General features: G+C 35.5%; 1 protein-coding gene across 1 annotated transcript in view; it reads right to left on the bottom strand.

Moving 5' to 3' along the window:
- Positions 1 to 26,447, bottom strand: part of ADAMTS19 (ADAM metallopeptidase with thrombospondin type 1 motif 19) — a 164,960-nt gene that overhangs the window by 61,154 nt on the left and 77,359 nt on the right. Inside the window, exons 8-10 of the mRNA XM_048053285.2 lie at positions 22,673 to 22,778; positions 2,627 to 2,767; positions 1,308 to 1,458 (exon numbers count right to left, since the gene is read on the bottom strand). Of these exons, the coding sequence (XP_047909242.1) occupies positions 1,308 to 1,458; positions 2,627 to 2,767; positions 22,673 to 22,778 (398 nt within the window). The remainder of the gene's footprint in view (positions 1 to 1,307; positions 1,459 to 2,626; positions 2,768 to 22,672; positions 22,779 to 26,447) is intronic.

Raw genomic sequence — 26,447 nt, 5'->3', positions numbered from 1 at the left:
TTAAAAAGAAATAGTGGCTAAAGCAGTACCATTTTCTTGCTCTGAATAGGGCTATGGAGAATGACAAATTGAAATTGCATCTTTTAATTTCAAAGTTTCAAAAAACCAGAAACAGATTGGAAGTTTCTTGAAACAAGAAACTTGCTTGGAAGTAACTAAGAACATTTATAGGACCATTTTATTGAGTTCTACTGCTCATCTCTCAGAGCAAAAATGTTTTCAATAAGATAGTAAAAATAATAACCAGAAACTTAAAGCTCTTTTTTCTCAGCTACACTGTCTCAGCTTGTCATAGTCACACATGTATTGCAGTGTTTCCTTTGAGAAACTTGAGGATAAAGATCAGTCACACTGAAACTGGCTAAAGAAAGAGTACTACATCCAAGTTGAAAATATAAAGACTAAAGAACTAAAGGAGTAAGGAATTATACTTTTCATTTTAAATACCCCTGACCTTTCTAGACTCTCTGTCACTCTAACTCTGCTGAAATTTTATTTCACAGTTCCTCCTAGCCCTCATTCTGTCAGATCATACTCCACACTCTCTGAGGCTTTATACATTTCCTGTCCCATTTTGTATTTGCTACCTTCTCAAGGGCATCCAACATGTCTAATATCTGACCAGTATACGTTACAGATGGACAATTTTTCTGTGTTGAAACCATCTTTAAAATGCTTTTTCAATGAGATGTTACTAGTATTAAGCCATAAGATATTGTTAATCTGTCTTCTTGAGATTAATATATAGTGACACTGTTTAATGCAACGGCATCTCAGCAAATTCACTTCATTACTGGAAATCCTATTGCACCGCACGGTTCTGTCTGGGCTCACAAGGGGCAATGCTGGGGGTCAGAGTATATTCAGTTGTACAGAGATCTCAGCGAACACCACTGTTCTCACTCTGAGCTAGCACAGGCACTGAAGGTTACTGAAGGTTAAACATGGAGGTTGAATACCCAAAGCATAATGAAACTGAACCTACATATGAAACCTGGTCCCACTGGAATATATCGCAACTATTCCATTCACTGCAGTGAGGGGACTTCACACTATGACAACTTCTATTTCTAAAGCACACGGAGCATATCAGTGATATGGTATAACATGACTCAGCATGTCTGGAGATCCAGAGCAAGCGTTACAAGATAAAAAAATGAAAATGTTTACATTGACTTCAGAAAGCACAATGTAAAATTAGTTTTGAAGGTGCTATCTTCTCTTTCCCTCAAACACATGCACAAAAATATCTTTCACGAAAAAACAAGTTGGCAGATGCATTTTCTGAAGTATACACCCATACTTACCTGCATTTCTTGGCAAAAAGAAGCAGTTGGTCCAAAAAGAATCTGGCACTGTTCATCTGCAGTGTATGTCATTCCTGGGAGCTTGGAGGGAATAATCACAGAATTGAGGCTCTGAGGATTCGTCTGTAGCAGACAGTTACTGGCCTTTGACCTGGCAACATGCAGAGATTGATATGCTAAGCAATCAGTCCTAAAGAGTCTGACTGTCACGCTGACTTACATGTGCATTAGACATTAGAAGAATGTAGACTCAAGATTTTTTATTTTATTCATCAGCATTAGGATGCCATTCAGACAAATGACTCCATGCAAATTAACGTCTGCTTTCTTGATAGAAGTTAATGGCATGTTCTGATGTTGCACATTTGCAGAAGGACAATATAAATAATCAGCAGTACTAGGAATTTCAGGAAAACTCTGGACAACATTTTATTGTCAATATTACATAACTGATTATGGTTTGGATAAAGATTAAAACAACTATATATAAGTAGACTATTGCTAACGACCTGACAAACATGTAGCTTGTTTTTCACACCCAGTAGGATTTAAAATAAACATTTTCAGATATTCTCTATACACATTTAAAAATACATATGTTTCTGAGCTGGTAGCCAAAAATCTAACTTCTCTCTCGACAACTGAAGGTTTGAAAATGCTTAAGTTTATTTAATGCACCATGTTATGAAGATTTTATTTCTGCCTAGATTCAGTATAAATGTGTCAGACTGCAAATCTAACTTCTATTAACTATGTCAGTATTAAAAGGAGATTTGGGGACTGCTTTACTGTCGTAAGTAAATTCTCAACAGATATATTTATGAATTCAAAATCCTATTTGGAGATAAAGCGTGAAAAATAATGTTTTCATTTGGTTTCTAGGCATACTATTTCATATAAGATATCTCATAGTAAATTAAAAGAATTAATGTAACATAATTAAACTGAATAGTTAAATATTGAATGGCACAGCATAGATCACAGAATTCATATAATGTATAGAGGTCATTTTCTGTCTGGCATTCTACAATACATACTATATTAATGTATTTTAAAATATAAACATATTTACTATATAATTATATATGTTAATACAAGAACATATAAAAGTATGAATAATTGGTGAAAAAAGCTAAATATTAATTTGCCAAATAATATCTAGTTCATGATGAAAATTATTTTGATGGGCTATATAAACAGGACTTCCCTTTTAATCTCCCACAAAAGGGGTAAAAAGCATTGAAAACTTATTTCAGGATACTTACTGCAACTATTTGTAAAAGACACATAATAAGAGTTGTTTTTCTTGAATGATATACCTGAGAAATCTTTCCAGATCTTCCCTGCTGCACCGGGACCATGAAACATCACCAAGATTCTGTCCTTTAATCCACTCTCCAGACATGATATGGAGACCATCTGCACAGGATGGGTGGTCATTGTCGTGGTTTATTCCCATGCTGAATTTTCAAGTTATTAGAAGTAAAACAAAGCACAACAAAATAACAAGTTGGTTTCAAAATGTTTATAAGTTAAATTCTTGCAAGATGCTAAAATATCACAGGGCTTATGTATATCACATGTATGATTTTTTTTTTTCTCCATGATACCTTTCATAGAAGTACACATAACCATGTCTGAAGGACAAGACTACCATCTGAAAGATAAAAGTGAAGCTTCATTCATTTGATGAGAAATACTAAATTCTAATCAGGTGTTCATTGTATATTTTGGACAACTTTTTGAATATTCAGAACTGCACAACTATTGCACAATTGGACTTTTCTTGCTAATGGGCAACAAAAGCATTGGAAACTTACTTTTTAAGATCGGGGAATCATTCTACATTTTGGCAGTGATTCTGTCTTAATTCCACATGGAACTGGTTGACTGAAATTTTATAGAATAGTAAAATGCTTACTAGTTCAATTTATCACAACTAAAGAAAAATTGCCTGATTGTGTTTATCAATGTCTACTGTTAGAAATAACATTGATGAAACAATTTATGTTGTATTTTATTTTATTTTATTTTATTTTATTTTATTTTATTTTATTTTATTTTAAGACCCAGCATCCATATGCACCCAGGTGAGTTCTCAGATAGGGCACCGCAAGGCAATGAAAAATTCTAGTACAAATCTACTTCAAACTGCTGCTTTAACTAAAGTGAAGACTCATTATCATCTTCACTGTTAACACATAAAGAGAGGAAAAATATTTAATTTAAAAAAAAAACAACAACACCTTTTTAAAGTGCTCAGGAGCTAACTGCAAGCATGCTCCACTAGCATTAGGAGAAACAAATAAAATGCTCTCAGCTGTTTCTAAAAATAAGCATGTGACTACTCTCCAGAACAGTAAATTCAAAGTGGTGCTCAAATTTTGCATCCCATCTGCCCTGCAGAAAAGCAAAACCTTCTACTGAATAAAACTCTAAACCTTGTATTGATGACCTCAGTCAAAGAACAGTCAGATGGCTTGGAGACTGCAAAGTTGGGAGAAGTTTGCTATTTCTGTAGAAAAACTGGAGTGAATCATGCTTTTTCATATTTTACCACAATGTAGTGGCCAAAGGGCAAATAAGGCCTGCCACCCATCACTGAACACACAAGCTCATTTTTTTCCTTCACTCTATACCCAAATCCAATAATGACTAGATCAAAACTTTACATCAAGTTTTGCAAGCTGCATAATATTGTGTTTAAAACAAAATGAATTTAAATCCCTTGTAGGGGCTTTTTGTGTCAAGACTTTTTATTTATTTATATTTTTTATCAAAGTACATGCTACACTTTCGAGCACAGGAACACCTGCTTCTGCTTTAATGGGATAGTTTTCTGAGTTGCAAAGAGTTTAACCACAGTAAGCTAAACTCTTTTACTCACAGTTTCTCTTTTCCTAAATTTTCTGGAGGGAGAAAACATCTACATAAAAACACATTTACATTTTCCATACATTCTTCCTACACGTGACTATATCTTTTTATATATGATGCCTTATATACCAAACTTGAGATGTCCATAACTACAGACGTCTTAGTCTAACAACAGTCCCTGGAAAAGTTACAGAGAAGATTGTGCTGGGTGCTACTGAGAGGCATTGAAAGAACAAGATTTTAATAAGGCCTTTGATACAGTCTCTCACAGCACCCTTCTGGACAAGTTATCCAAATGTGAGATGTAAAGGACTGTGCTATGCTGGCTGATGAACTGGCTGAAGGGCAGCACTCAAAGAGTAGTAGTGAATGGGACTACATCTGGCTGGTGACCAGTCACGAGCAGTAGTATCTCCCAGGGCTCAATTCTAGGGCCAGTTCTGTTCAACATTGTTATCAGAGATCTGGATGCAGGGGTTGAAGGCATCCCTAGCAAGTTTGCTGACGATACTGATGTGGCTCTCTGGAGGGACAAGAGGCTTGCAGAGGGATCTAGGTAGATGGGAGCATTGGGCAAACATCAACAGCATGGACTTCCACAAAGGCAAAGGTTCTGCCAGGTTCTGCACCTGGGGCAGAGTGAGTAATGCCAGACACAGGCACAGACTGGAAGAGGAGTGGCTGGAGGGAGAGCAGCTCAGCAGAAAGGGACCTGGGGGTGCTGGTGACAGCAGGCTCAGCACGAGCCAGCAGTGTGCCCTGCCAGCCAAGCATTTGGCAGCAAACTGCATTTTGGGGTGCATTAACCACAGCATAGCCAGCCAGTCTGAAGAGATGATTCGATTGCTCTATTTAGCACTGGCGCAGTTCTGGGCTCCACAACGTGGAAAGGATGTTGAGATACTTGAAAGCATCCAGCGGAGAGCAACAAAGCTGGTAAAAGGGCTGGAAGGAAGGTCCTGTGAGGAGAGGCTTGTCTTGGGTTGTCCAGCCTGGAGAAGAGGAGGCCAAGAGGCAGCCTCATGGTTCTCAGCAACTCCTCGAGGACGACAAGTGCAGAGGGAGGTGCCGCTCTCTGCTCCCTAGGAACTGATGACAGGACACATGGGAATGGCACGAAGCTGTGCCACAGGAGGTTTCAAATGGACAGTAAGAAAAATGTAATTTCTGTGAGGATAGAAAGTCACTGGAACAGGCTTTCTAGAGAAGGTGGAAGCTTTGGAAACTTACTAGGTGATTTATGCGTCATGCCTGTCAGTGTTCAAGAGGCACTGGGATAATTCACTTAATAATATACTTTAACTTTGGTTAGCTCTGAAGTACTGAGGCAATGATTTTTTTTTATATCCCTTTTAGCTGAACCCAACCCTTCCCTTCCCTTCCCTTCCCTTCCCTTCCCTTCCCTTCCCTTCCCTTCCCTTCCCTTCCCTTCCCTTCCCTTCCCTTCCCTTCCCTTCCCTTCCCTTCCCTTCCCTTCCCTTCCCTTCCCTTCCCTTCCCTTCCCTTCCCTTCCCTTCCCTTCCCTTCCCTTCCCTTCCCTTCCCTTCCCTTCCCTTCCCTTCCCTTCCCTTCCCTTCCCTTCCCTTCCCTTCCCTTCCCTCTTCTCTGTTCCCTTCTGTCCTGTCCTGTCCTGTCCCTCCAGAGTTTTATGTTAGAATAATAGAAACATGAAATCATTTAAATATGAAAAGATCATTAATATAAAATCCAACATTTAACCAGGCACTGACAAGTCCACCATTGTCATTAAGCTCTACATCTACACATTTTTTGAAGACCTCTAGGGATGGTGACTTAACTACTTCCCTGGGCAGCCTGTTCCAATACTTCACAACCTTTTCAGTGAATAATTTTTTCCTAATGTGCAACCTAAACCTCTACTTTCACAACTTAAGGTCATTTCCCTTTGTCCTATCACTTGTTGCTTGGGAGAAGAGCCCACTCCCTGCCTCAATATAGCCTACTTTAAGGTAATTGTAAACCACAATAAGGAGCTTTGAGCCTCCTCTTCTCCAGGCTAAACAACCTCAGCCGCTCCTCATAAGACTTATTCTCTAGATCCTTAGACCCTTCACCAACTTCATTGCCCTTCTTTAGACAGGCTCCAGCACCCTGATGTTCTTCTTGTAGTGAGGGGCCAAGAATATCCATGCTAACTAGAATATCCATAAGAACTATGAAAAAAAACATTTAGAAACTCTAACAACACTTTGTTTTGCTGACTGCAGAAGAAATATATGTGGCTTACAGTTTTTCTATTTATATACTTTCCTATTTTGAAAGGACATTTATCAGTATCATATATGCACTGTGATTTACAATAAATTATTCACAACATACAAGTTCTCAAAACTTTGTTGAAGTCATTAATCACAGAACAGACGTCTCCCATTTTTCAGTGTGGGAATTATCATATTTACATGTTAATTGAAAAATTAAAAAAAATTAAAAATCGATTAAAATTTATTTCTGATAACAATTATTTTTCATCTGGTCTGAAAAGCAGTTCTTAGATTCAGACTTTATTAGAGTGTAAAATCATTAAGAGAAATCCACACTGAACTGAATCAAGATCTTAATTGTTTCAAAAAACAGTTACACCAGCCACCATTACATAAATGTACCAGTGCAACCCTGTTTTTTAATGTACCATCACAGAATCATTCTGTGCATTCTATCAGTACAAGATTTCTGAAAAAAAAAAAAAAAAAAGTGTCTTTTAAGGTGAAAAGTGGTAAAATCTTTTCAATTTATAGCAATTGTGTATATGTGTAACATGAACACTATTAAAAAAGCTAACTCCAATCCTCTCCCGATATTTTAGTTCCCATACTTGTAAAGCTTCTATTTGACTTTAAATTTCAAGTACACTCCAAAAATGTCTGCACGAATACATCAATACTCATTCATCAATACATTCCCATTTACAAATTAAACACACTTAGCAAAATGTTCAGCAAGTGGTGAAAACCACTTGTCCAAAGCCTCTGTCCATCAGAGAACACTGACTTCAAACGGGATGTATAGGTCATTATGTTAATATCAACTAATGAGATCATTAGAGAGTATGCAAGAAGTTTGCTAAAAGACCAACAGAACCTGCTATGGAAAATTCTCAGAAATCAGTAATACGTACTGTTGATTTCCTCTACAGCATGGTAATAACTGCATGTTTTTATCTGACCTAGGATCAATTACATGATTGTATAAAGGCAGATAAACAGTAGACTTGACTTCCTGTTTCACCACATATATATGCATTTATTTATGCAAAAAACAAGCTGAACAGTCAGTGCCACTTTTCTATCCAGCAAGAAAGTAACATAAGCATATATATATGTTTCTCATTTGAAAATCAAGGATATAAAAATATTCTAATGCTTACACTGATAATCATGGTATTTTCCTTAATGTACTGTCCATGTGAAAGAGACAACTGCATACTTTCACTAAAAGAAAGGCAACACAGAAACTGCCTGTGTAAGGTGCTGTTCTGTCTTTTCCTATAGAATTTAATATGCTAGCATTGGGCATATTGCCCTCTCTGTGCATAGGCTCCTGTCTCCAACAGCTGTGATCATTCAACCTCATGCCAGAGTAAAGCAACAACATGTGTATGTGGGAGAAAGACAAGTGAGTTTATGGTAAGAGGATAACTTCATAACATTCTGAAAAAAACATAATTAACAAAGAAGTCAGTGCTGTACTTTAACAAGTAGTACATCATATCTACATGGAAACAAATCAATTAGTTTTAAGAACAGAAGCATTATTTTTACACCAATACATAAGACCATTCAGTTCATTCTGGACAGAGAATATATGCATGTCACATAATATGAAAGTAGGGAGCATCTTATCGAAAGCATTCCCTAACTGCAATAAGTTCAATATTAGCAATATTTGAACTCACACTATGCAACTAGACTACATTAAAAAAAAAAAAAAAAAAGTTTAAAAGTATTTTGACAAAGAGCAAAGAGCCTTGGCCAAATAAACTCCGCTAACATTATACATGGTTGTCAAGTCAACTGAAAAAATATTTTTATCTTATAAAACCTCTCTTACTTGTTTAAAAAACATTGCCAGATTTTTTTATTTTTTATTTTTATTACTTGTGTGTGTGTGTGTGTTTGTAATATCATGCAGAAAGCTGGAACAGTCTATGCTAAATTTTGAAGATGATCCCTGATGATGTTTAATGCGCACCATGAACAGTCCAAAGAAAAGACCTAATTTCTCTGTGCTTAGAAGTCAGAATTAAAACACGGGCCACTGAAAGTAGGAGACAAATGTTGGCTCCATTTTTCAGTGAAAAATTAATTTTTTTACACTTCACTACCCCTGCAATGTGTACAACTGGATTCGAGATAGATAGACAGCATCTCTCTTACCATCAAGGGAAGTTTATATTCTTGCAGGCACAAAATGCATTCCAGTGTCAACCCACATACTGAAATAGTACCAAGCACCACACTTCAATTTGATTTGATTATAGCTGACCATTAAGAAATACAAGCTCTGTTATATCTCAAGAAATGGGCCTCATTCATTATTTGGCATTTAAATAAGTTAAATAAGGCTATTGCACACACTAGAATTAAGAAAGAATTAAGTCTGCATTATAAAGTGCTGTTTTGTATTTCTTACTATAAGTCTCAAAAATTGTCCAACATGTGCTACATTCATGTCATCAAATTTGCTCTGCAAGCCCACATACTTCCAGATGAAAAGCTTTTAATTTTTTATTATTCATTATTTTATTTGTGCTTTATAAATAGTAGATGATGACCTAGTTATCACCACCACATTCCACCTAAATGCATGGTCGTTCAGCTGAACAATAATGATGCTATTAAACTAGAAACAGGTAATGAAGGCACAAAGGCAAAACGGTATTAAATAGTATAATTTACGAGAAAATAGTTGGGAGAGTTCAGATAGCTGCAGAGAATTACTTTAGGTCTATCTCTTAATAAAACTGAATTTAAAAGATCATAGAGAATAGTAGCTCTTGTTCAGAGTTTTATAGAGTTGCTACCATAAAACAGATTAGAGAAGAGAAAGATTAGAAAAAACACAAGACCCTAAAGGAAAATCCAGCTACCCAAGGAACCAGGGGTACCTTGCTGAATATTCAGTACCGTAAATAGATTTTCAAATCCTAAAAGTTAATAGTTCAGCCCAAGAGAAACAAGCAGCAGAGGGATGGTGAGGATAAACTGCAGATCTAGGATAATAGCATTAGTTTAAACCTATGGCAGAATTAAAAGTATTGAAAAAAAAATAATAATTCCCTTTATGAAGGCAATAGTAAGACTCTGAATGCTGCTATTAGTTTGTACTTCTGATCTGGGTGGAATCAGTTTGACAACTGACTTTTTTCCTAATTAATATGTTATAAATGTTATATATTTTTACAAACGGCTACATACAATTTTTAAATTTACTCAAGCAATTTTTCAAAAATATTTATCCTGTAGAATTTTTCCATTCTGGAAAATAAAGTACAAGCATATAATGGATTGTATCCTTCTGAAAATAGGAATAACTTTTAATTATAAAGCATTACTAATTACAAAGTGTTATTCTCTGTATTATTTCCACTCTTCTCTTTTTTGCTGTTGTGTGCAGGATTATCTTAGAATGATAAAAACCAGTTTTTTACTATGTTTAAGATTTGAAAACTACAAGGTTTAAAAACTTACATGACATTTACTAGTTCAATGATTACTTCTAACAATTTGTGTAATCTGAAATTTTGCGTATCGCATTATCAAAAGGACATATTTTATAAATGAAAATAACACCACTTACGCTACCACAGACATATTACATGGAAGCTGCACTGCTTTATTAGTACTTGTGTTGCACCTTTAAGATAAAAATCTAAAGTGTTATGACATTATTATCTTCATAGTGAAAATGATGTTGTACAGACAGGTTTCTATAAGTTATTTTCTATATAGCTATGTTCTGTAAAGTTATTTTAAACAATTAATGCAAAAAGTAGGTATTGCATGTTAGTTGTCTTGTGTTTTTTAATTCCATTTTGATTTTTTCAATTCCAGTTAATGAAAAATAATTCTCGGATTAATATTTTATAAGTGTTTTTAAACATATGAGTGTTTCACAGATCACTGCATAAACAGGATAAGACTCATGAGTTATTGACGCTGAAGTGAATTGAAAGGCCAGCTACAGAAAAACTAAGATGGTAAAAGGTAAAAGACAATTTCTTTAAAAAAAAACAACTTTGTCTTTAATGGAAGAATCTGAAGGAAGAGGAAACTTCAGTCCTCTTATTAACAATCAGATGTTTAAAATAAATAAAAATAATACAAAATAATAATAAAAAAAAGAAATATGTTTACCCAATGAATATTTCTCTTTTGTCAATCATTGCTAGGACCTAAGACACCCATAACTTAGATTACATTTTCAATCCTGAAACCATTGGGTAAAAAATACAACTTGTATATTAATATACTTCTGTTAACATATACTGTATGTTGATTTCCACCTGAGTTTTCATCTTTTGCTAAAGAGCTGCCTTCCTCTCTATCACTAGCATTTCTAGCATCAAGCTTCAAGAGACTGGATCTAGACACAGGATGGTGTCCTTCTCCTTTGGCTTAAGTATATAAATAATGTAAAGCTTTGATGTGACAGTTGTATTTAGCATACATACACCCCCCACTAGATTTTTTTTTAACAGAAAGTATACAATACAAAAGAATTATTCACCTCTGGCAAATACGATACCCCTGCCATATACTGCAATCTGCACTACTTCAACATAAACAGTTATGTCTACAGTTTGTATCTTTAAGCCTATGCTAAGAAAAACATTGACATATAATGTTTTCAAGAAAATTTGTAATTAGAAAAAAAAGAAAATCCTTTGAGCTATTGTGTATTCAGTGAATAGCTAAAAAGATACTAAGCCTCTTTATTAACAAAAACATTGACACGCTATTACAATACTTTGAACATTTTCACAGTTATTTTAAATGTATCAGAATATCAGTTCAAGTTATGCATTCTGTAGGCTGTTGTTCATCTCCTAACAGTTCACTTTAGAAATGTAATTAAAAGGAATGTTAACTACAAATCCACCTTGGAATTCTACAGTCTGGCAGAAATAGAAGACTTGCTATCTTGCTAGAGAAAGACTTGACTAATCTTCTAAATTTCAAGTGTAAAATTATGCAAACTTACTAAAAATGTTGATGCAGTACTACTTCACTGTCTCATTTCTTCACTGCTTCATTTCTTTCTGAGGTCTTTCTTTCTTCAGCTGTCTAGCTGGGCACTGTTGTGATGTGTGATAAAATAAGGTCTTTCTTCAGCCCCCATCCTTAGAACTGGACTAAGCAGAACTTTTTTCTTTTTTCTTTCTTTTAATGATTTTGAAAAAAACATATGCATTTTCAAAGTAAGAGTTAAGTGAAAATGCAAAGTGTGTAATAAGCTGCATCCTCTTCTGTCATCTCTATTTCTGTGTTGGAAAATGTCCAGACCATGAGGAAGTTTTGTATGCTATACCCATCTGCCCAGTAAGATCATAGGCTGATTTAAATAATGTCTGTGAATCACAGTTACTTACTTTAATAGGTATGCAGAAAGATCAGAGGCTACTGCTTTTGAAATAACTTACTGACTAAACAATGCAAACTGAATGTCAGAATACAACGTGATCTCAACAACATTGTGATTGTTTTTGTGGGAAAACATTTTTTGCCATTGCTTTCTATTTACTATTATTGGAGAGTACCAACCATCCTTCCCATAGGGATAAATGTCAAATACTTTGAACTTCACTATTAGTTAAAAAGGAAAAAAAAAAAAAGACTAAAGTCAGTGCACGATGGGGTTTTTATTGCAATACTTTCAAACAGTATGGATTCTCTTCTTAATATGATAGGAAAAAAAAGGGCAGTATTTGAGATGAAAATATGGGGTGATTCCCACAAAAATTGTGTGTGAAATCAAAAATATGTAATGCTGAAATGCAAAGTAAAAATCCTCTATTAACTTTTATTAAAAGAAAAAAAAAAAAAGAAAAGGGAAAGAATCTTTCTTGACAAGAGACAAGAGAAAATGCAACAAAATTAGTTTCTTGATTAAACAAGTACTATGCTTTATAGGAAATAAAAAATCCTTCAATGTGAACATTTTTGAACAAACACTGCAGGAAATGCTACCACAGATGTTAAAATAATGCCAAAAATGGTATAAAAACATGTATGTGTTATATGCATCTAACCACCAGCTGCAGAGAAGTATACTGATTTGACTGTAAATTCATCAATGACATAAATATGTTTAGAAGAAAGCTAATTTCTTTTAGTTTGTTGTGCATGTATTTTAGAAATTGTAAAGCCCAACTTTGCAAACTGCAGCACCTGTATTTTTCAATATGTATTTCTCCAAGTTATATTCTCCTGTTTACTCTTCATAAGACAGTTAACAGTAATATTATTTTGAACAACAACAAAAAAAATCAGTAATGATGAAAATCAGTCAAAATAGTTAAAGCTCAACATCTCAAAGTCAGGCTGCTTCTATATCAGACTGCCTAAAGCAATGGATATTTATACATCTAAAGACAGAGTAATATCTGTATCTACCTATCTACACTTGGGCTGAAAAACCTACCTTTGGACACTGTTGGCCAAAAAAAAAAAGAAAAAAAAAATAATGCAGTTGGGAGGCTACAATATCAGGCAGGCACTTCCCCACCACCTTCCATCCAGTCCCTGTAGACCATGGGACCAGGACTTTATGAGAGTGAGAAGGAAGAAAGTAGATTATTTTGGGACAGGTTACCAGACATGATCCCAAGAGATACAAAAGTTCTCCAGCAGCATCTTTCTTACTTAGATGTCATTATCATAGGAAGGAAAAACATTGACCCCAAAGTAACCTGAGTCGGGATGCTTGGAAGTAAATGCCCTGATAAAGAACAACCCCAAAGTGATAGTGTGGACATTATCAAATAAAGGATTAGATTAATTATTAGCAAATATAGTACCTATCTTAACACACCAGTTCAATATACCCTTGGTTAAATAACCTACATTTTGCAAACACCCTTTAAGTCAATAATTTATAAATAAATCAGAGATGGCTAAATATATTATATGAAGTAGAGTTATTCTTAAAGGATGTTAGCATTTAAAAGATAGGTATATTTTGAGATATTAATAGACTTCCAAAAAAATCATTCACTTAATGTGTATAATGAAGCAATTTTCTCACATTTGAACGTTCCACTGCTTGGAACAATAGGGCCCCAAATTTTAATTAGACTGTCTCCTTCCTGCTACTATACAAATTATACAAACAATAAGAAAAAACATCCAAAATTTTAAGATATTTGAATTTAGGCATATGTCTTTCTGCATAGGAATTACAAACAAACAAACAAAAACAAAAAGGTAATACAATGGCCATAGTTTCATATCAATGACAGGGAAATAGGAACCCATAAAACAGAAAAAATAAGTACACAAACTAACACTAAAGTGGTATTTTAAAGCAAAAATAAAGAAAAAACGTTTATAGGAGCCAAGAAATTAAGTTCTCGGCCTCCTAGATTCAGAAATCCTACTCACTTTTAACTTACTAATTAATACTAAGTAATTTATAATTCACTGTTAGCAAATAAATAAGTAAATGAAACACAAAAGCAGAGTATTAAAAGTTTTAATATTTCAGAAGAGAAGGTTTGGAGCTGGAAAAAAAAATAGTACCATTTAAGCCATTAATAAAATAAAATATAGCCATATTGATCTCAATAGTTTCATAGTTTTACTTTCACTTGAATCAAAAGCATGAGTAAGGGATTGCAGGACAAATGTGCAAAATGCACTCCACTAATTAAGTCAAATGCAAAGAAACTGCAATCGTACTGAAACAGTGTTGCAATTGAGAAACCTCAAAAGACTACCACCTATACCATAAGCTCCATTACTTTCACTAGTTTTCTTTCAAAAATATTCCTCAGTTTACCACATCTGCACTTATTTCTGCAGGGTTTTTATCTTCAACAATTGCTTATGTCATCATTTCATACTATGGTGCAGTATTTATGATTCATTTATGATTCATTTCCTAATGAACTAAAACATGTTCTGAGCATTAAAAGAAATTAATTTGGCTGCCTTCTCTGAACACAAAAAACATACAGGGAGGTTTTTCCTTCCTTTGTGGTTAAATAGCATTAAAGTGTAACTTTTTAACTTTCTAATTCATTCCAAAAGATACTTATCCTATATTCTGGAATGTAAAAGAAATGTAAGTAAAAAAGTACCCAAATAAGAATATTATCTGCTGTGTATCTAAAAGAAAACTATTTCATGTAAGAAGAGAAAGGTGCTATTGAAGCTGGCAATTTCAAATCATGGATTGCTCCTTTAAATTCTATTTTCAGCATGGAAAATTGTATGTTGATAAGATAGGTAACACAACTACAATCCTAATAATAATTTTGTTTAGAAAGATGAACACCAACTGCTTGGTATATTTCAAGTAAGAAATGTAAAGTTTTAATTATCTAACACATTCTTTGGCAGACTGTCTAAAACTTGCCTGCACCTCCTTTTTGTCTAGTGTGATAATACAACAGCAAGAGTGTTCTTGTAGCCAAAAGAGTTAGAAATAAGGTACTCAGTATCGCTATTCTGCAGACCTAATATTTAATGTTGACTATAAAGAGCATAATGTGTACATAATAGAGATTTTTATTCAACAGTCAAAGAACCATCATAACCCTTTCAAGAACAAGGTACTTTTCAAGACTTATTTTTGCGTTTCTTTTGCAAAACTGAAAGCCAAACCAGTTTTTCCCAACAACTTTTAGTTTCTCTGCTGCCCAGATAGGCTGCAATGATACCTGTGATTCCCTTTGAATTGCCTTATTCTGATGAAATAATGTCAACTTTAAAATATGGTGTCATAAAATAGAAGGAAGACAGACAGATAACATTTGACTAGTGTGTTTAGAAAGGATCAGGGAGGCTTGATATAAAGAGTATGTATGAATTAAGACAGAAATTATTTTAGGGACTCTTCTGGCAAAATAATCTCATTGACAGTTATAAATTAGCACTATTACTTCAGAGATATACATACCAGAACATATTTTCCTCTGTGGGAAAAAAAAAAAAAATTAAAAATTAAAAAAATCAGAATCATTCAGTTGGAAGGGATCTACTTAAATTATCGAGTCCAGTTGCCTGAACACTTCAGGGCTAACTAGAAGTTAAAACATATTATTAAGGGTTCCTTAATGGTGTGATCCTAATGAACACCAGCAGGCATGGGGCATCAACCACCTCTCCAGGAAGCCTGTTCCAGTGACTTTCTATCCTCACAGAAATTACATTTTTCTTACTGTCCATTTGAAACCTCCTGTGGCACAGCTTTGTGCCATTCCCATGTGTCCTGTCATCAGTTCCTAGGGAGCAGAGAGCGGCACCTCCCTCTGCACTTGTCGTCCTCGAGGAGTTGCTGAGAACCATGAGGCTGCCTCTTGGCCTCCTCTTCTCCAGGCTGGACAACCCAAGACAAGCCTCTCCTCACAGGACCTTCCTTCCAGCCCTTTTACCAGCTTTGTTGCTCTCCGCTGGATGCTTTCAAGTATCTCAACATCCTTTCCACGTTGTGGAGCCCAGAACTGCGCCAGTGCTAAATAGAGCAATCGAATCATCTCTTCAGACTGGCTGGCTATGCTGTGGTTAATGCACCCCAAAATGCAGTTTGCTGCCAAATGCTTGGCTGGCAGGGCACACTGCTGGCTTGTGCTGAGCCTGCTGTCACCAGCACCCCCAGGTCCCTTTCTGCTGAGCTGCTCTCCCTCCAGCCACTCCTCTTCCAGTCTGTGCCTGTGTCTGGCATTACTCACTCTGCCCCAGGTGCAGAACCTGGCAGAACCTTGCCTTTGTGGAATTCCATGCTGTTGATGTTTGCCCAATGCTCCCATCTACCTAGATCCCTCTGCAAGCCTCTTGTCCCTCCAGAGAGCCACATCAGTATCGTCAGCAAACTTGCTAGGGATGCCTTCAACTCCTGCATCCAGATCTCTGATAACAATGTTGAACAGAACTGGCCCTAGAATTGAGCCCTGGGAGATACTACTGCTCGTGACTGGTCACCAGCCAGATGTAGTCCCATTCACTACTACTCTTTGAGTGCTGCCCTTCAGCCAGTTCATCAGCCAGCATAGCACAGTCCTTTACATCTCACATTTGGATAACTTGTCCAGAAGGATGCTGTGAGAGACTGTATCAAAGGCCTTATTAAAATCCAGAAAGATTGCATTCACAACTTTATATCATCCACCTAGTGGGTGACCTTATCATAGAAGGAGTTCAGATTACTAAAGTCAGACTTCCCCTTGTTGACTATGCCTTATAACAGCTTTTTTCTTCCAATGCCTCTCAGTAACACCCAACACAATCCTCTATGTAACTTTTCCGGGGCCTAAGGTTAGAATAACACGTCTGTATTTTCCTGGGTCTTCTCTCATGCCCTTTTTGTAGATGGGTATAATGTTGGGCTAGCTTCCAGTCAGCAGGTATTTCCCCAGACTACCATTACCTTCCCCAGACTACCACTACCTCTGGTAAATTGCTGAGAGGGGTCCAGCTATAACATCCATGAATTCTCTCAGCATTCTGGGGTGAGTTTTACTCCTTAAAACAAAATTTTAACTTTCATAATCACTGTGGCCATGACAGATACTTGCTGTCAGCTCTCCCACAAGACTAGATCTTCCTTGTCCTCAAACAACAAGTCTAGGAGGGTACCTTTCCTAGTTGATTTTGTAAGTGCTTGTTACAGGAAATTATCTTCAACACACTTTAGGAATTTCTCAGACTTGCTCGTTGCAGCAGTATGATATTCCCTGTTTATGTCTGGGAAATTGAAATCTTGCAAAAAGATGAGGGCAACCAATCCCAAGACTACCATTAATTGCCTACAGAATACTTCATCCATACCATCATGCTCTGTGTGGTTGATAGGAGACACCTATGATGCCATCTGCTTTGCTATCCATCCCCTTAATCCTCACCCAGAGGCTCTCTACCATGTCATCCCTAATGGCAAGGAATGTACAACCTAATCTCTCCCTTACTTACAGCACAACACCTCTACCTCACCTGCCCTGTTTATCCATCCTGAACAGCCAATAATCCTCCAACTTGGAAATCCAGCCATGGGACTTGTCCCTCCCAGTCTCATTAATACCAATGATATCAGAGCTCTGGAAAAGGCACAAAGCTTCCAGTTTGTCCCACTTGTTCTTCATACTGCATGTGTTCGTATACAAGCACTTCAGCTGTGCTCTTGATTTTGCAGTGCTCCCTGAAGCAGATGCTCCCATTAGCCTTGTCATCCTCAGATGGTGCTGGACCATCCCTTGGCTTAAACTCAGTGTTTCTGATGGTACACCATTCCCTGGTGATACTAGTTTAAAACCCTCCCAGTCAGCCTCATCAGGTTACAGGCAAAGAAATATTTATCCCATTGAGATGGACCCCGTCAGGCCCTTTCTATGGTTATAAAACACAAAATTCTAGCAGAGGCACCACCAGTCTTGGAGCCAGGCATTGATCACCTGAGCTCACTTTCTTCTTTCTCTGTCTCTCCTCTTTACTGAGAGGATTGAGAAAAACACTGTTTGTGCTTCTGAGCTCTTTAGTTTTCTCCACAGGGCCCTGAAATCTCTTGTGGTAGACCTCAGGCTTCCTGTAGCTAAATCATTGGTATCATCTTGAAAGAGGAAGAGAGGATAATAGTCTGAAGGCTGTATTGTCCTTGAAAGCTCACTGGAAACATCCCTGATCCGAGCACCATGGAGGCAGCAAACTTCTCTGTGAAGAACATCTGGTCCGAAGATGGGATCCTCTGTGCCCTTCAGGAGTGAAGACAGGTAATTTTCTTCCTAGTACCTGATACAGTGCCGTGTTTTGGGTTTAGGATGAAAATACTGTTGATAACACAACAGTGTTTTAGTTGTTGCTGAGCACAGAGCCAAGGACTTTTCAGCTTCTCACACTGCCCTGCCAGCAAGGAGGCTGGGGGTGCACAAGAAGGTGGGAGGTGACACAGCCAGAACTTAGCCCAACTGGCCAAAGGGATGTCCCATGCCATGTAGTGTCATGCTCAGCAATAAAACTTGTGGGAGGTGTCTAGGGAGGGCTGCCATTACTCAGGGACTGGCTGGGCATTGGTCAGAGGGTGTTGATCAACTGTGTTGTTATTGTTTCCTTTTTTATTAAATTGCCCTTAACCCAACGCACAAGTTCTTGCACTTTTAGCTTCTTTAATTCTTCCCCCATCCCACTTGGGGGGAGTGAGTGAACAGCTGTGTAATGCTGAGCTGCCTGCCAATTTAAACCACAACATCTATGCCTATCTTGAGTTAGTAGGAGCTATAAACTCTTCTGTTTTGCTCTGTCCTAAAAAGAGAAAGGCACGAGAAGGGTATGGCTTCTCTCATTATTCATAAGAAAGGCTGCTGTTCCTGACTAAGTACACATAGAGGTTTATTCTTCTATATTTTTCCAGAAGAATCTGCCAAACGTTTTCCTGGTGAAGTTAAACTTGGAGAAAGTTGCTGGACTAACAATTAGGAAATTTAAAAATTCTTAGTTTACCCCACAGACACATATTTTGGAAAGAGAAAAACACTACCAATGTAGTTATGCCACTATCTCAGCAAACCTCTCTCTGTTTCTTTCTTAAAATAGAAAAGTCATTAAATTGTAAGTAGCAGGTGGACTGTATGCATATCGACCCAGGCACCAAGAAAGGCTTCACTCTTTCTCTCACAGCTAATCTGTAAGAGGAGATCAAAACAAAGAATAAACAAATACTTTGTCTAAATATGAGACAAAATGCTACAAGTCAAATGCCTTAATTTAGTGACTGTTACTAATATGAACTCTAGTGTGCACAGTTCTACCAGTCAAACTGACCACTACAGCACCTGAAGTTTCTCATTACATTTGTGATTAGATGATTTTCAAGATATGTGAAGGACTTCTATAAAACCTAATTTACTGCTTTAGCTTTCCATGTGCTAATCTTGCGCCTTGTTAAACACAAATTTAATTGTAAAATTCTACTCTAACCCTATAAATATCAAGATAGTATTTTTTTCAGTTACTTTAATGAGATTCCCTACTCCACATTAGTAACATACACTAAGATTGGTGGACAATGGTGACTTTAGAATTAGCTTTTATTATTCTTATTGATTTTGTTGAGTTCTGTTTTTGCATTTTGGAATGCAATCACAAAATAAAACAACAACCAACCAAACAAAAGAACACGGAGTAACTCCATTAGCAATTATTAATTTCACATTTAAAACTATTTTAATGTCCATTGTATTTCATATGATTGTTTAATATCACCACAAGAAAAAATTATATTCGCTCATGAGTTATGAAGTCAACAAAATTCCACAGGCTTCTTGTTTGGAACTACAAAACACCTGTTAGGTTATCCAAAATGTTAAAGACAACTACATTTCATATTAAAAAAAAAAAAAAAGCTTACCAGCAAAAGAATGCTGATGTGTATAAAATTGATTCTAAGAAACTCCACCAGTACCTCTTTCAGCTACTTAGACCAACTTTTAAAGTCCACTTTAAACACACATTAAATGTTAATCGATATATTTTGAGATACTGCTGTTTATATCTACCTTTTAATTCCTCATACTTAAAAAGCAGTCATACTCCATAATACCAATGAATATATCTAAGTTATTTGATAATAGAAATGCTAGCATCGTCTCTCTTTTCATAGTTTTCCATGTGGAGACTATGTATTTTATTCCATTGTCGTTCATTTCATTTCTGTAATATGACTTCATTACGTAATTACCGAGTTGTGCATTAGATTTATTGAAATATATAGACTTGATTATTCAAAACAAAACCACTAGTGTGTTACAACTTGTAACCTCTGATAACACAGACTGGCTCCTAGTATTTTGAGATGAAACTAAAACGTAAATTGTTGATTTAAAACATTACTTCTTTATGTCTTAAAAAGAGAATCTGCTTTCAGACATACATGTCTAGAACAAAGGCACTTTATTATTGCTAAGTAAAGTTTAGTTTTCCAGTGTATTTCATTCAGAATATTTCTTTTCTAGTTCTTTGTCAGAGGCAACTCTAGCTGCAGTTCAATAATTAACATGCCTGTTCATTTTCTAAGTATTCTTACCTTTTCTCTTGGTTCTCAGTTGGTGCTGATCAGATACATATGCCAATATTTTTTTTTTCTTTAAATCAAATGTCTGATAATATGTCTATTTTTCTTATCAAAGTTTCACAGAAATATTAATCAATTCATTGGAAATGGAGTTCATATATAAATGCGGACTAACAAAGCTGTAATCAGACTTACTTACATTTTCATTAATCTTTTTGTTATGGACTTACTGGGAAAACTGAGAAAACCACAACACAATGCCTAAATACATCAAAAAATGACAGGAAGATCATGCTACCTACTTTCTCTCCCAGCTCCACAGAAATGCAATGACAAAAAATATTTCAAGTTGAGGACCAAATGCAACAAAATTCAGAGCACAGCTTGTGCAGCAGTCTTGAAAGAACTACTAGCACTGTTGACAAGCGTAACAGTGGGCCTCTATGTCTGCTTGATAGGTCTGACTTGTTTGCTGCAAGACAAATCTGTTTTATGAGATTAGTATCCTGCATTCTCATATTTGCTACTGCAGAACAAACAAATCTCTCATAACTTCACAAAAGTGTTATACCTTCTTTCTGTTTTCCACATTTAGGATTTTGCACATCACCACTTCTCAAGAAGCATAAGGTGTTATGTTTTTTGTTGATAAGATGCCTCTTTTTCCAAGTCCAGTAACTCCATTGCTAAAGTTTTTGTTATCTAAAGGTATTTTTGTTGTGCGGGGCATAAAGCAGTATTTATTTTTCTCTAAATTATCTGGCATTATCATACCTGTCTTAAAAAAATTCTAATTTACTCCATCAGTGAATTTATCTGCAGATCATATTCAGTCATTGTTTGTGTCCTCTTATCCTTAGTTTACTGTCAAATGAACAAGTGTACAGGAAATGAGTCTTCCTCTACCCTCTCTTCTAATATTAGCAAACACTATAGTAAAAAAAAAGAAAGAGGTCAGCATGAAGCTACAAAACACAAACAAATCTTTGTCTTGAAGTCTCTCCTTTATAATACCTATCACTCAGGCTGGCTTCTATGAACCTGGAATTGTTTTCTGCAGTTATGAAAATCCAAAAAGAAAAACAAAAACAAACAAAAAAAACCAACAAAAAAAAAACAGGAAAAGTTTAATTTCATGTAACATGTAATACTCATGTCACCCTTTCACTTCGAGTTATACAATTGCTTTGAATTTGCTTAGTTTCCATACAGTAGAAATTCTGAATAGAAATATCCAATTTCCAACTCTTTTGTAATCAGTTGCATTTTGCAAGATTTTATGTTATGACCTCTACCCCCAGCTCAGGCAGCTTTGACCAAATTTAAACAAAATCAGTTTTAATTTGAAGTTTTTGTCCTAAGGTGCCCGACCTCAACTTTCAGAGGGTCTGAAATCATTCCACTCCATCGTCCACTTGCAGCTCCACTCAGAAGCTGCTTTTCTAAACATGTACATACACATACCTATATCAGACACTACAGGTAAAAATAGCAGAGCTTCCTTTTTTTAGGAAGAACTCTCATACTTATTTTTCTATATCAAGTACTTAAGCCAAGAAGCATATACCACTTTCATTAACTAACTTGATTATGGCATGGCAACATACGAATTTCTCAATTTATTTCAAAGTATTTTTCACTTAAAGAGTAAACACACCCAATCAATTGTGTGAGGATAGTTATCTTCACCTTCTCTTTGTCATCCTTTTCTATTAAGGTGGCAGGGAGAACAATATTAATATTACAAAGACCAATGACCATTATATGCTTTAATGGGATCTGTCCTGAGAATGCCAAATTCAATAAGGGCTCTTCCAACTCGTGATCTCATTAAAATGCTGGTTGGCAACAATATGCAGAGCTGGATCTGATACAAAATACCACAGTCCCCCCGCCCCCCCAAAAAAAGAAAAAAAACATCTTGGGGCACCTGCTTTTCCTCTCGACTATGTCAGTCCTTCCAGCCAACTTCATTATTGTGAAGCTATAAGGATTCCTGTATTACTCAAAGCTGTAAATATTTTCTTAATTCATATATTTTTTTATTGAATTCTAAATTATGTATATTGATACATGCCACTATTGTTATTATTAACAAAAACATTATTTTCCAAAGTTTTCATCAAAATTAAAAGCCTTTCCAATAGGGAAAAAAAAAAAAGAAAAACTGAAGTACACGATCAATTTAAAAATAAATCATACTGACACCACATGCAAAAAAACATTGGGTTTGCTGTCCATGTACTTACTTGTGACCCATCTCATGGGCAATGGTAAAAGCGAGATTCAGACCATTGTCCTCTGCAATAATACATTTTCGTTTTTCACTGCACATTCCACTCAGATATGCTATACCTAGGAAACATAACCACCACATTCAATTATTTTTATTATTACTAAATGTACATACTGTGGCTCTACTGACCCCAAACAGGTCTGAAAACTTACAGTCATCAAAACAATCCAAATATATAAGCAGGTACCACACAAAAATTTACGCATTCATAAGTTACAACTAACTTTAGCACAAAAGTGGATAAAAAGTATAAGAGAAATCACAAGCAATGGCAATATTAGATGAAAGCAATATTACCTGATTACACAGACTGCAATGTGCAGAAAATGTATTCTTTACAAGCATTATAGGTACCTTAATAAGATATGATGGAACACAAATACAGGTAGTGATATGAAATGAAAATGTAAATGAAAATAGATGTGTACAATAATAGGAAACAAATACAAACTGATATTTTCTCTAACAGACATAGAGTGCAAAACATAGAGCACCACACCTAAATCATTGCTATTAAGTACTGATATAGTTCAGTGTGTCCATTTAAAATTGTGTAGAAGAATCAGAACTAGTAAAATTCTTAGAAGGCTGCACTTTGTTTATTGTAGCAGCTGTAATACCACTACTATCAAATACCTAGGTTTTCAAAAATTAGAAGCCTAAGAGATAGGCTTCTGAGGTCATGCTGTATTTCAAAAAAGTAGAAAGGCCACAATTTTAAAAGCTTGAGCCATATGCTGCTTAATTTGGGTAATGGTCATCTTTTTTCAGGCCATAAATACATCTAGTGGGGACTCACGGTCGTCATTCATTGTTTGAAATTTCAGAGTAAGCAATCAAAACCCTGTTTCAAGTGTTTGGCGTATTTCCCAGGAACATCCTTTCAATGGAATGGTGCCCTCTGGATCAACATGTTTGCTGGATGTTTGCATATAAAGGTCAAATTTGAAATGTTTGACAGAGTTTGAAATTTAGTCATAATTAGCATTCTAAGTTAACAATATAAAAGTCATTCTTCTTATAATCCAACTATTTGTTAGTCTGTAAACACAACCCCTCATCCACAATGTGAAATTCAAGTAGTAACTCCAACATAAATCTGGCAGTGGTCTTCTCAGTAGAGCTAGTTGAAGGTTTTTGGACACAGGGCTCATGTGACAAAAAAATGTTGTTCAGGATTGAAAAAAACAATCACAAATTAGATTTGAATGTAACCGAACATTTCAGCTTTTACTATTTTTTTCCAAAGAAACGAGAAAAAGTGAAGTAGGCGACAAAAGAAATCTGGGCTGCAAAAAAAGGCAAAACATGTTCAAAGCAAAAAAATAAAAGTCCAATGACACCTCATTCTAAGTGTAGATATCATTTATATTATCTTTACTGAAAATAAGAGGAGAAGTAAGAAATGCTCTGAATTGTAATATACTATTTTGAAAGTTATACTCCAGCAGCTGAGGTAAAAAGAAAAATCATTCCAAGACCCTTCTGTTCCTCGTAGTTCTACAATTATGTCCATTTTCCTTCAAATTTTAAGTAGAGCTGATAACAATACCAGAAGTAGCACACAGCAGGGCTCTGACTCGAGACAACAACGATGAACTTACAAAGTGCTAAAACAAAATAGAAAAATTACCCTCACCATAGAAAAAAACCCAGTGCTGCATTTCAGAGTTGTGGCCATTCCCATTATTACAATGCATCCTGTTGAGAAATACATTTCTTTCTTAATGGCTATGTGGCTGTGATAAAACTTATTTGCTGCAATGTATGGAAAGAAAATTCCCAAATCCCTCTCTTTCTGTTAATGTTGAATAATAATCAAAAATTATCTGATGCTGTCTAGTTTCTTCCCTAGCCTTCTTTTGACCTGTAAAGGGCCAGGGTCAAGTATATTATCAATATATCTCCACACAACAACACAAATATTCTCAGTTGCTATGTACTATCATGACTGCCTCAAAAGCATAATTTATTCCCAAATAACTATGTAGATTGCAAGCTTCATACCTATTTTGCAGAAGAAGCACTAAGTTCTAGTAGGCGTTTTCAACAATACTCAATATACATGACTAAAACTGTTTGTATACATGACAGTCTTTGAAGGGAATTCATTATGCTTGATCTTTTAAAGTGTAACATATGAAACAAAAGAGACATATTTCATTTAGATTAAATTAGATTTTGGATTCTAGAAATGTCCAAAAATATCAAATGCAATGTATGTTTTATGTCTTTGTCCTTATTAAGCAATATCAACTTTATGTGTGAAAGCCACATAAAAGAGCAGCTACTGGATGCAAATCAGCCAGCTACTAGCTGTGAACTAGTTTCATGTCTTGCCCTTGGTTATTAATTTCATGTGTAGAAAAAAAGAAACTGACTTCAATAAGCAACTGCTCTTGCTTAGTTATGTCAGCTCTAGGTAAAAGATGGAAATTCTTCTTAAAATATATGTATGCTCACTGTAGCTTCATGTGGCTTATTAACACAGCTGGAACTGCTCCAAGGTTAAATCCACAAGAAAAAAAAAAAAAAAAAAGAATTACTGCTCCCTTGTAATGATTAAGGTATTTCCAATGAACTCCACAGGCTCAAAGAACAGCTTCAGACTAAAACATTCAGATGTAAAAAGTGCTGGCTAAAAAACAATAACATAATCTCACTCATAATTTTACAAAGGAACTTGTTTTCTACCCACAAAAGAAAGCTATGCTGTGAAATAAAAAAGTATTGCATGGATACACACTGCATACAAAACATTTAAATTACCTCACTGTAGGTAAGTATTTCTCATGTTAATTCTGAGGAAAATATGCACAATATTTATTAATAAAACAAAGCTTTATAGTCATGCCCTAGAAGAACCATGTGAATATATATTCTTATCAAACATGTAAATATCTAAATGAAATAGGTATTTTCTTTTGCTTCAGAAAAGTAGAACTTTTGCTGAAGCTGTAGCAGTGGTTTATTTCTACTACCACTACTGCTTCCAGTGGAGAATACATTTCATGTGGAGGACTACATTTCAGTGGAGGTTTACATTTCATACTATGATATGGTACGATAGATTTTCTTTAAGATTTCCCAGTTTCTTAATGAACATCCTCATCATTTCATCATAACTATTTATTCTTTCAAAGCACACACACCTTTACAACTTCTGTGCTGAAAAGCTGTGGTTCAGCTCGCAGAGATGTTACATAAAACTCATTACCAACTAAAGTATCCAAACAAATTCATCAACTTCATATGCTCATTCACAGCTTGCTGTCCATAACATAAATCCACTACCTATAACAGAAGGCCACAGGAATGAAAACAGCACAGTAAAAAAATATAATCACTTTAAGAAATATGCAGACATATACAAACATTGTTCTTTCTTACAGCGACCTCACAACATACAAACATGATTTGTAGTGAAGCATTTTAAAAGGCTAGGGAATGGTTATTATTTTTCCCTTTATAGTAATTCAATTAAATTACTATTATGAAAGTGTTACTGACACAAATTCATTACCTAGCACATTTGAATTTCTTATCAATATATATCTCAAATTTCAATTCTGAACTTTCTTGGTTTCACAATACATTCAAGCTTGGGTTGTCTTTCAATTGGCTATATGCTCCTTCTGAATCCCTTTCCTTATAACTGCTCCAAAATGTCACTGATTTTAGATGCTGTTAAAAGAGAAAGATACCCTTCCAGAGTTTACTCCAGTTTA

This window comes from Anser cygnoides, chromosome Z, assembly GCF_040182565.1.
Source record: "Anser cygnoides isolate HZ-2024a breed goose chromosome Z, Taihu_goose_T2T_genome, whole genome shotgun sequence".
NCBI classification, from domain to species: Eukaryota; Metazoa; Chordata; class Aves; order Anseriformes; family Anatidae; genus Anser; species Anser cygnoides.
This window is presented reverse-complemented; position numbering and strand designations above follow the sequence as displayed.